The sequence below is a fragment of the Sceloporus undulatus genome, chromosome 3, assembly GCF_019175285.1.
Source record: "Sceloporus undulatus isolate JIND9_A2432 ecotype Alabama chromosome 3, SceUnd_v1.1, whole genome shotgun sequence".
Classification (NCBI taxonomy): Eukaryota; Metazoa; Chordata; class Lepidosauria; order Squamata; family Phrynosomatidae; genus Sceloporus; species Sceloporus undulatus.
In genome coordinates, this window is record NC_056524.1 from 66060891 (window position 1) to 66072892 (window position 12002).

The 12002-nt window shown below is 39.0% G+C and overlaps 1 protein-coding gene across 1 annotated transcript in view; it reads left to right on the plus strand.

Moving 5' to 3' along the window:
* SON (SON DNA and RNA binding protein) overlaps positions 1-12002 on the plus strand; it is a 36925-nt gene that overhangs the window by 14192 nt on the left and 10731 nt on the right. The window contains 5 exon segments of the mRNA XM_042457147.1: positions 4189-4352; positions 4850-4993; positions 6039-6221; positions 8032-8142; positions 8500-8616. Of these exon segments, the coding sequence (XP_042313081.1) occupies positions 4189-4352; positions 4850-4993; positions 6039-6221; positions 8032-8142; positions 8500-8616 (719 nt within the window).

Below are 12002 nucleotides of genomic sequence, written 5' to 3' on the forward strand. Positions count from 1 at the left end.
GCCTTACTCATAGGGCTGAGCATTGGGATTGTCAGTAGCTTCAGGGAATATATTTAGGATTGCCAGTGGTTTCAGGGAATATATCTAGGATCAAGAAATTAGCCAGTTCTTGGTCCTGTGCCACAGTCTGATCCTGGTCTTCCTATGTAGAGAGAATGAAGCTTCTACATCTGCTTCCAATTATGTAGTCTATAATATTTTCTTTATTGGCCATCAGGTGATACCCTGGTATATAGTCACCTCGTTGGTTGCTTGAAGAATGTATTTGTGATGAACAAATTGTTGGTTTCACAAAATTTGGTTAGTTGTTCTCCTGCCTAATTTCTTGATCCTTGACCATTTTTTCCTACAGTTTTGATTCCTGCTTTTGCATTCTAGTTGCTTCTATTTTCAGAAGGGACTGAGATCCAACCATAGCTGCTCACTGGAGAAAGGAGTGGAAAGAGAGTCTTTATACCAGTTTCCCTTTTCTCTTGCATTCCAGTGTCCACACTGTACTTGGGGGAGGGGAGCTCTTGATCATTAAGACAGTGCTAGGAAAGGTGGGAGTACTGTGGACTGTAGGGAGAGTAGGAATTGGCAAAAATTGCTTCTGCCATCTTCCAGTGGAGCATCCGTTGTGAGGTTATGCCCCAGGTAATGTAGATTCAATCCCATATATATCAAACATGTTCTGCATGTTTCAGGAATTAATTCAGTATCTAAAATTCCTGTGTGATACTGGGGCCTGAAATGTATTACATTTATTAGGCGCAGGACAGACATGTGCGATAGGGCATAATGTGCGAGGGGCGATGCTCCCAGATGCCCCTCACCCCTCGCACGTGACGAGGGCATCAAAATGGCAGCCCCCTGTACAGATGGGCACCGACATTTTGATGCGATGGACGCTTAGCATCCGCACGTCGAGGTGCCATAGTGATGTCTCGAGTGCACTATTGGCGCACTGCATCGTCATGGCGCTGCAAAAAGAACCCTTTTTTGCGGGTTCTTTTTGCTGCACGAGGAAGCCATGTGATTTGTCCGCTGCAGCTTCCTCGTGCAGCAAAACAAGGCACCTGCAGACCGCCCTTTTTGGGCGGTCTGTACCGGGCCTTAATTTTTTTAAAAAAAAATCCCCATTTGGTACATTTAATCTCTTCTTTGAGATGAGGGTCCTAAATTGTACCTTTAAATGGCATCTGGGGACTGAAAGACTAATTCAAACCATCAGAGAAGGAGTTAGGAGGATCATTACTTGAGTGATGTTGAACAGTTGACAAGACCTACTTGGATTTCACTTTAACAGAGGCTGGCATGGAATGGGAATGTTGAAGAGATTTGTATTTTGAAATAATTAATGTTGAGAAGATCTGAGCAGGAAAGTTTGGTAATTTGCTGTGCTGTTTTAGTTTATCATGATTTCTTCAACACTTGACAAGCATATACTTTCAATTTCTCTGTAATTTTATATCAGTTAATGAAGCACCCTGTCTGTAGTTAAAATGTATCATTAGTATTCCTAAATGCCCTTTATTCCTAAATTACTGTAATCCTTGTCAAGCTTGTCTACTTGAAATTTGTATGGAAAAGTTATGTAGATTATTTAAAATATTTCTGTTTCATCTTTTTGTTCAAAACATGCCTAGGCTGTCTAGAGATCTAATCACCATAGTAAAACAGTGAATGATATCAATAAAGAGAGACGAGGCAGCAAATAACACTTGAGAGAATAAAACCAGCATTATGGCAGGGAAAGTGCCTGCTGAAAAATAAATGTCTTGGGAGGTGTTCCCACTTGGCAGATAAAACAGATTATATTGGCACGATTCTGATTCGCATTATGTTCCGAGAATAATTCGAATTTTTCCATCGTTTCCATCGGCAAATTACCCCGATTCATTTAGACCCTGTTTTCGTTCCCATGTATTTTAAATTGCTGTATTTTAAAGCGGATTAATTTACTCCCCGTTCCCATTTGTGTCTGCAAGCTGTCAATCAAGCGCATAGGCTTCAGACGTCACAAGTGTCGTCTGATTCAAAACACTTTGACATGGTTTATTTTACTCTCTGTTCCCATTTCTGTTTTGTTTTTTTCTTTTGTTTTTTGGGCAGCCAATGAAAATAGGCTACAAAGACCCTTCTGTGTCTCCCCAGACTCCGTTTGGGAAAGAGAGAAGAGAAAGCTCTGTTTTCCCCCCCAGATCGCTGGTCATCCAGGCTCTCCTATGTCTCCCCAGATTCCCTTTTGAGAAAGAGAGAAGGAAAGGCTTTAATCACCCTTAATCCCTTTGTCTCACCCATTGCTGCCTGGGCGGGGGGGGGGGGGGGGTGATCAAGCAGGCATTTACTGCAGAGCCCATATGCTGCCTCAGGAGGAGGCAAAAAAAGAAAAAGAGAAGAAAAAATAATAGTTTAAAATGGTGTTCAATGGCTCTCCTCACACATCGGTCTATGAATGTGGAGCAGAGGGGAGGTTGTAGGGGGAGTAATGTGTTTACTGCGTCTGGAGCTCAATGTAGTGCGATCGCCTTACCCTGCTTCCCACTCCACTAGGGGAAAGGCTATGCGAATGGAAGAAAATGGTGCTGGCGATGCAGAAAGAGAACAAAAGAGTGACACCCCCAAGCCAGCCCTTCGAGCGCTGCTCCTCCCATCTCCAGGATCCTGAATCAGACACCCTTGTCATTCCCATTCGGATACAGTGAATCGTACCCCAGGATCAAAAATAATCCGTGTTAAAACCTACTGTTTTTTTTAAACTGGTTTATAGGCATATAATCCAGATTATATAATATAAATCAAATCAGGTTCCAATATCAATGGGAACGATTCAGGGGCAATGCAGATCAGATTCGGGGTTAAATGGGAACGATACCTCCCCCCCCAAATTCGCATCCTGATCCGCGTTTAAGGTGAATGGGAACGCAGCCTTGGTGTGCTGAAGGCTGTTAGGAGCAGAAATGAGCCTGCCTTGGCAGAGAGTTCCAAAGACTAGACTCTGGCATTTCGGTAACCATGTGGAACTCAAGAAAAATTTGAAAGAAAGCCTGCAAATAAGATCTCAAAGGATAGGCAGGTGTGTATGGAAGAAGTCTTTTCTCGGTGTTTTCATCTTAGGAGGCCGTAATAAGTTCAGCTGGCTGTTCATATCAGTGGGCCCTGCCCCAATATTGTCAATGGCGGCTTGTGTACACAGCTGCACTGATGCAGCCATTCACATGTTGGTGTTTACTGTTGCTAATGGGACCTTAGGTTCCATGTTACTTGCAATCTGCAGGCAGGGTCTGGAACTAAAGCCTTGCCTATCCAGAGGACTGTCTACTATGAATTGGACCTTAAACAGATGAAGTTGTTGGAATAAAGAAATCACATGCCTTTGTTAATCAGCTCCAATCAATGTTCTGGTCCAGAAGCAACTATATGTCTCATGCATGTTAGTGTCCATGCAAATGGAGACATTTCTGTGGTATTTGCATACTGTAGAGTCCTACAGTAGTTCTCCCCTGCTACCACTGAAAACAGGAACATTTGTTCCATACCATATACAGAAGGAAAGATAAACTGGGGTAAACAACTGTGTGAGACCAGGGGCGAATCTTCCACTACCAGTCCCTGAAGTCCCATGCTAAAGTACTTTTTTTCTCTGTTTCTCCTCCAAAATGACAACTTTTTGTTGCCATTTTTGAAGTGAAATGGAAATAGGGGAAGGCCTTTGAGTGGGTATGCTGAGGGGTTTGGGAAGGTTTTTTTGGGGGGGGGTTGGTACATATTGGGAGGATGGGTTTGATTTTTGAGTGGGATGCCAGAACTGCATTGCAATTTTTTTAAATGGAGGGCATTGGGAAACTAAAGCGGAGCTTTGAGTGATGCAGTAGTCAGATTTAAGGGGCCGCACTGTGCCTGTGTGTTGCATTTTCTACACCCCTGGATTAAAGATATTCACCTGTCAAATTTTGTTTTAGCTAATTTGATACTTTGAGATTGTCTGGACTGGTATCAGAGGCAGAAATACCTATCGAGAGTTGAAAATACCACTACATTTGGAAATACCTCTAGTGTTCTTTATAGCAATGTCGCTTATAAAACTGGGCTTTCTCAGTTTAAATAAAATAATAAAAACAGTAAAAGTAAGCCTGAATTCTCAGGGATTCTCCCTGAGAATTGCCATAATATAACAAAATTAATAACTTCATAATATTTTTGTAGACAAGGCACAACTACTTGAAATAGCCAAAGCAAATGCAGCTGCCATGTGTGCCAAGGCTGGTGTTCCCCTGCCTCCAAGCTTGATGCCTGTTGTAACTCCAGAAAAGAAGGAGGAGAAGGTTACCCAAAAGTCAGCAAAAGAGACAATATTGGAACTCACTGAGGTAAGGCGAAGGAAACAAAGAATACATATGAAAGTTAAGCAATCTTTGCTATTACAGTAAAAACGACTTCTGCAAAATTTGTCTCTCAGATGTATAAAAATCTGCTTGAGAAGTTGCTGGATTTTTTAATATATAAGAGTTATAGTAGGGTACTATGATGGGGTAGAATATGGCTTTAACGCATTTTCAGGGCTGAGAATAATAAAATTGCTTTAGGCTTCATGTTGAATAAGATTATGCTTCCTTTATGCAACAAGCAGACCTGATAGCTCTCAAGCAAATGTTACTTGGCTGCCATCTGGCTTCATACCTTGAACATGGGGATTTCGTGGCAGATTTAGCAAGCTCTGTTGTAATGGGAGTGTGGTCATTTAGCCAAAGTGAACATATGCTCCATGTCAGATCTTGAATATAGTGTTATTCTCAAAATGACTGTAAGTTTTATCTGCTTGTTCTCTTTCATCTGTCATCAGTATTGATTTTTCCCCCTTTTTAAGAAATGCAAGAAGATAGCCCAAAGCCAGGAAGATGATGTGATTGTGAATAAACCACATGTATCTGATGAAGAGGAAGAGGAGCATCCTTTTATTAATCATCCCTTTAAACTCAATGAGCCAAAGCCTATTTTTTTCAACTTAACTGTAAGTATCATTAAAATCAAATTTTGTAAACTTATTTTTTCAGATGTTCTTTTATGTAAAATAAATGGGACAGATGTGAAAATTGGATAATATGTATTTATTAAAAATTATTTGTTGCAGAGAAATATGTTACTTTCTGCCACTCTTGGAAAAGGCATTACCTGGCCATACACTCAATGCTTTTGAAATTGCTTTTAGAGCTGGAATACATTCTAAACAAACAGAATAGTTATAATTCCAGAAAAGAAATATTGAGCATATAAGAATTTTAAATTGTCCCTGTAAATTCATCAATATTTACTGTACTTGTTTAGTTCATAGCAATATTTTTCAGGCGTTCATTCTGCTACGGAAATGGCACTGAACAGCCAGTTTGATTATTATAATCTAAATTACATTTTGTGGGTTGTGCCAGTTAAGTATTCTCACCAACATAATTGCTTCTGTCATCAGAACTGGAAGAAGTCCACCTCTTTCTTCCCCCTTCTCCCTGACTGAAGGTGGAAGTCTATACAAAACTAGTTTATGAATTATAAAAATAAATAAAATAAACTGTCCATCCTGTGGCATGCCTTATCCACCAAACTTACAGCTTCATAATCAAGAAGTGATTACTTGCCAGAAGCTATCATTAATATAGCAGCCCCATCAAATTGTACTGTAGTATGATCAAGGTTGACCTCTGCAAGAAATTAGTGCTGTAAAAATTCAGAAGAGAAAGGGGACAGTAGTTTCTGTGTCCGTGACTTCTGTATTCATAGTATGGAGGATAGATGTCTGGAGAAGCTCTGGCTAGAATTTTTGTCTCCTTTGATGATAAATGCTTACAAGTTTCACTACTAGAGAAAAGAGGGGAGTTTGCAAAGGGGGAAAATCTAACCTAATAATTCTCTAGAATGTTAAAAAGTTAATGTTCACAAACTGTTTAGTGTAGTGCATATTGGTTTCAGTTTAGTATAAATGTTTTGTCAAGCATTGAGAATGCACTTAGTATGTGAAATTCATGATTAATCATAATTGTAATGTTCTTTCTCCTTTTCTTAAGACTCCAACCATAAAGCCACCACCTCCGAAAAATCAGGTTACTTTGACCAAGGAGTTTCCTGTTTCTTCTGGATCTCAACACAGAAAAAAAGAAGCAGATAGTGCATATGGTGAATGGGTCCCAGTTGAGAAGAACAAGGATGAAAAGAAAGATGATGTGTTTCCCAACCCAGCCAATCTGGAGGTAAAATGTAACAAAGTGTTAATACAAGGTTTTAAAGATGTTTTTACCTGGAAGATGGAAGGGATGTTGACTGAATTTTTATAAAGCAATTTGTAGAATATAGACTAAAATTGTGTAAGGCACACTCACCAAGTATTGTAACTTAGAGCCTATACAGACAGGCCAAAATAAAGCTGTTTCAGGTCACTTTGGAGGCATGCTGTTTAAATGATGCATCTGTCCTAAGAGGCCAGAAGTCCTGAGGACTGAAGCGTGACTTTGGTTTGGCTTCTGGACTCTTAGGATGCATGCATCATTCAAACAGCATACCTCCAAAGTGACCCAAAGCAGCTTTATTTTGGCCTTTGTGTACAGACTCTTAGTTTAAATGAAACTGAGCTGCAGCTATTTTGGAGGCTTCCTTTGGCCAAAACTGGCTTGCCTGACAAAGCCGCCGTTGTGCCACTTCATAATAATAAATAATATAATAATATAATAATAATAATAATAATAATAATAATTTTATTTATAGACCGCTATTCCGCAATGATCAACCGGTGTAACGTAAAATTGCAAAACAATACAAAAAAAATTACAAGGCCTCTCTCCCCTCAAGATGGTGGTTGGAGGAGGGCACTCTCTTTGTCTTCCAAGCCAGGCCTCTCCCCCTCAAGATGGGGTTGGAGGAGGGGCTCTTGTCTTCCAGGCCTGCCTCTCTCCCCCCAAGATGGTGGTTTGGGGAGGGCTCTGTCTTCCAGGCCTGCCTCTCTCCCCCTCAGATGGTGGTTGGAGGAGGGCTCTTTGTCTTCCAGGCCTGGCCTCTCTCCCCCTCAAGACACATTGATAAGACTGGGCAACTTCAGAGTGTCCAGGAGGCAATTCTCATACTGAAAGAAGTAGACATTTGCCAGTGGCCAACTCCTGTTGCTGACCAGGAGGAGGCACAATCAGAATCTCAATAGTCTTGCCCTTGGTTCCACTCCCAGTTCCCTTCTTCCTGCCTTAACCTGATTCACATATGTTTGACTCTTCATTTTGGTTTAACTGGGTATCTGCCCTTTTTGCAATCTTCTTTCTCACCTCTTATTACTTTATGGATGTTGTTGTTGTTATTTTCTGTTAGGATCTTTTAAAAAAGTGTTCAGTTTTTTGGTTAGGAACTTTTTAAAAAGGGTTTGGCTGTTTTCTCCCTTCCAGACTGGAATTGACCTTATTTTTCAACTGAAAAATATTATTAGTTCAAAACAAGTTTAGCAGGGCTTGTGCACATTGGTTGAAAGGGATATTTTGTTCCTTACAGTGTGAATCTTCATGTTTAAATAAACTTTCCCCCCTGGAAATGGAGTAACCATTCACTTTTGTGGAAGAAAATAAAGAGCTGCACAGGGGCATACAGTAATTGTGATTTGGTCAAAATCTACCCCCTCATGTCTGACCATTGAATATAAACCTTGCTCTTCATGGTTTTGAGGGGCAGACTGTAGATTTATTCCATTTTTCAGTGATAATCATGAATGTGAGTCCATCTACTTTCTTCCTTGTTAGTGAATGGCCCAGTTCTGGTTTCTAGTTCTTGGTAACTTGAGAGCAGGGAGGCCTCCAGTTTTTGAAAATCTGTAACTGACCTAGTCACTCCGAGCAGTTTCAGAGAAGCAGATTCATTGTGCATGGAGTCTAAGGGCTATTGGAATCTGACTCCCAGACCCTCCACAGTTGCCCAACTCTGGTGGATTAAGATATTGATGCTTTTGTATAGATAGATTTCTCTCCATAAGGTATACATTGCATAGATGTGCAGATTCAAAACCGATTGGTCTGTACTGTTTTCTAGCCTGTGGACATCTCATCAGCTCTGAATGAGCGGACTATAGCCCAGAAAAGACTTACAGAAAACACATTTGATCTAGAGGCGATGTGCTTGTTAAATCGTGCACAGGAACGGGTAAGTTACAGTTTCTTTTGACTTTTCTTTATGCTTCTTGAAATATGTATGAAAGTTGAAGCATGCTGTGATTGCTGAAATTCTTATGTTCTACATAAGTTTCTGACAGTGTTCATTTTAGAAATCTTAAGAGTTTTAAGCTTCTGGTATGAAATCACACAATTTTGGGAAGGGTGTGGCTAGAAAAAATAAAATTAGCTTATACAGTGAAATGTGTAATTTTAAATAATTTTAAATTGGAAATGTGTTTGCTCCTAAATGTAAACACTCTGGCACGCCCACGAGGAGACTGATTTCTATCCATTTCTAAAATTTTAAGCTTTACTAATTTTATTGTTTGCTCATTTTTGCTTGCAGATTGATGCTTGGGCTGAGCTGAATTCTATACCAGGCCATTTCACGGGAAGTACTGGAGCCCAAGTCTTGTCTTCAGAACAGTTGTCCAACAGCGGACCCCAAGCTTGGGTTAAAAAGGTAGATGATATTCAGACAGATGAGTCCAAATGTCATATATTAAATTCCTTTGAAATCAGTGGGAAAAGTGATAGTGACACAGTTAGGACACTAATAGCCTCCTAAAATACACACAGAAAATAAACTGATTAATTTACTTTTGTGGTCTTTCAAGGTGTGTTTACAATCTGTTTTGGAAACTGTATCTGCAATACGTGATTAGCTCTATTGTTAATACTGGTTCTTGTAAACTGACTGTAGAAACTGGGAGAAAGATCTATTCTCATTTGTTTGTAAGAGTTTGAATTACTCCCACTGGTTACTGTCATCTTGTGCTGAAATATTTGTGTAATATGGATGCAAATGAATGGAGCACATTTGTTCCTTACCTAGAGTTCAATTTGATCCTGATTTCATTAAAATTTTGACAGTTCAGTGAATGGTTAACAGGGCTGTAAAAATCAACTTGCTTTCTTTTTTTGAGCACTTTTTTGAAACTGGAGCAACAAGAAGATGGATGGCTCAATCTATGCTGTTTAGGATCTTCACCTTGTACCTTCATGTCATAGTGGAAGTAGGCAAGAGCTTGCCTTATCCCTTCTTTAAAGAGGGACTTGAGATCCTCACCACTGCATGATTTTAGCAGTACATTTGTCCCTTCACATTTGTGGCTTTGACATTTGCGGATCTGGTTATTCACAGATTTTATTAATATGTTCTCTCTAGAATATCTAGATCCTCCAGCACAACTCTACAGTCAACTTTAACTAAAAGTCATACTGAAGGACTTAGACATTCCTAGAGAGTACACTCCAGTGCAGTTCTGTAGTCAGTGTCTGGCAAATGTTAACCACAGAGTTGTACTGGAGGACCTAGAGGTTCCTAGAGAGGCGTTCTCTCAGGTATAGTGTTTTGTTATTTGTGGGTTTTCCACATGCATGAGGGTCCTGTGCTCCTAACCCCAGCATATGTGGAGAGACAAGTGTACTGTCTGGGAATATTGGATATGCCTGATCAGCTCTTAAAAAGGGAGGCATTATTATAGGTTTTCCTGCATTGTTGGATTACTATGAAGAACAAGTTTTCTTATCTTGTTAGTTCTCTGGAAGAGAAATAATTGTTTATCTGGATAGAGTTAATATCACTTGAGGGACAAGCAGATTGATCTCAGCATCTAGTGCTAAAATGGGGTTGAGGATGGGGAACTTGTAAGCTGCTGGGCGGGAGCCAGCAAGGTGTATCTGTAGAGCAGGATTATATGTCTTGCTGAGGCAAGGTTTGAGGACAAGCTGAACATATAATATGTGTCTGGTATGAGTTGATCAGTAGTTTATAAGGATGAGATTAAAATAAAGAATGTTTGGATGCTACGGTTATAGCTGAAATTTATAAAATGAGCCCTGACCTCTCCAAACTTTTGATATATTGGATGACCCTGAGGGGAAAAAAACCCTGAGGACAAAGAAGCCTTGAGCTTCTGAGAGAAATTTATTAAATTAGATTTTAAAATTGATTGTACTAGAGAATTCAGAGTAGGGTTGGAAAATAAGTAATGTTTTTTTTAATTTAAAATAAACTTTGTTTAAAACAGGGTTTTAAAAATTTAAAACAGGTGGTTTTTATCAACGTGATGAAAGAATGGAATTCTGCTTATTGTTTTAATATTTTGAAACATTTTACTTATTAGAAAGTGTGATCAACCATGTTTCAATGTTTTCTAACATTAACCATCCAAAGTTTACTAGGCTTTAACTACTTACTAGTCCTTTTAAATCTGAACACAGCTGCCCCTCCATTTGCGCGGACATCAGATCCGTGACCCTTGCTTACAAAGGAGCAAATGGACAGGATTAAATTGGGGGGTGGACGCTCACAGCCACACGTGGCCACACTGCCCCATTCAAGCCTATGGGGCTTGAATAAGTGCGAGTTTCTGATTTTGTGTGGTGGTGGTGGTCCAGAACAGATCCCCACAAAAACAGAGGGCTGACTGTACATGTAAATTATAATTAAACATTCAGGTAGATGAAAATAAGCATCAGTCCTACTTATTACTTATAATTAAATCTGAACCAATAGTAGCACAAAAATATAAAAGCACTTTTCAGAGAAACACACACAAAAAACTTTAATTGAGCATTAGCACAGATATTAAACACTTTGAATAAAAACAGTAGTTTAGAGGCCTTTCAGATGTTATGGCCACTAGCTAAAATAATTATTGTTCTAAAGCAAGTTGTTTTGGTTGAATTTATGTTAATTGAAGGATTTATTTCTGAATTGCATTTCTTGCACTATAAAATAAAGTGATTAAAAAGAAGCATCTGACACTGAATACTGGTCTAACAATGAAGAACTGACAAACTGTTAAAGTTAAAATGTTGAAATTCCAACAACCATTGTTGTTCCAGTAAGAGGGTTGGAAAATAGTAATAAATGCCAGGTTTAAAAAAGAAAAGAATAATCAAGTCAATTGGTTTAACACAGCCAACGTTGATTCAGAGTGAGGTTGTATGCTTGACAAATAAATTTTTACAGTCTTGATAATTGGTTTTTCATCTTTCCGCAAGCGCACTTGTCTGTCAGAATTAATTTTATCCATTTTCTAGCTTCAGCTTTCGATGTAGTATCATTTCTTGGAGCCAACTAATTTGAAAAGTGGATTGTTATTAATATGATGTATAAGCACCTAGATACAGTAACTAGAGGGTTTTTAAACTGCTGTTGATAAAATGTATTATATACTTTTACACTTTTGTAATTAAAATGATATGGGAAATTCTGTAAATACATTATTATCTGTAAATATTACCTGGTGAACAGGTTTTCTTTGTGGAAATAAAAATGAAGTGGAATGACAATAGCCATTTTAACAAAGGTTTTGTTGAAGCTTCCATTGTATGTTTGTCTTTCATCACCCATGTACCGTTCACAAAAGAGGACACACTTGCTATAAATTAATTGGCAATGTATCCATTAGGTGTATGCCAATAGTTTTTAATAAACTGAAAAGACTGAACAAGTGGTTTTGAATCATGACATTCTAAAAACTGAAGAGCTCAAAATAATTTGTTTTCTCCCTCATTTTACCAAGAAATCTGTGACATGTCTGGGTGGGTCAAATAGTTACCACTTCATAGCCTGTTAATTTACTTTTTTTGCAGCTGATTCACACTGCAGTACACTGCTCTTGCAGGGATTGAGTGGTCATTATTTAGAAATAGTTTAAGCTTTGAAGCACCTAGTACAGCAGTACTAGGATGTCTGACCTTTTCTTAAGATTCTCAAGGGAGGATGAATGGCCTCTTGGTTTGCATAAGCCAATTGTTCTCATCAAGTCTATGGCGAATCAGGATTTTGTAATCTCCTCTTTAAAACAAAGTTTGCCAGGTCACTTGTAAGATTTC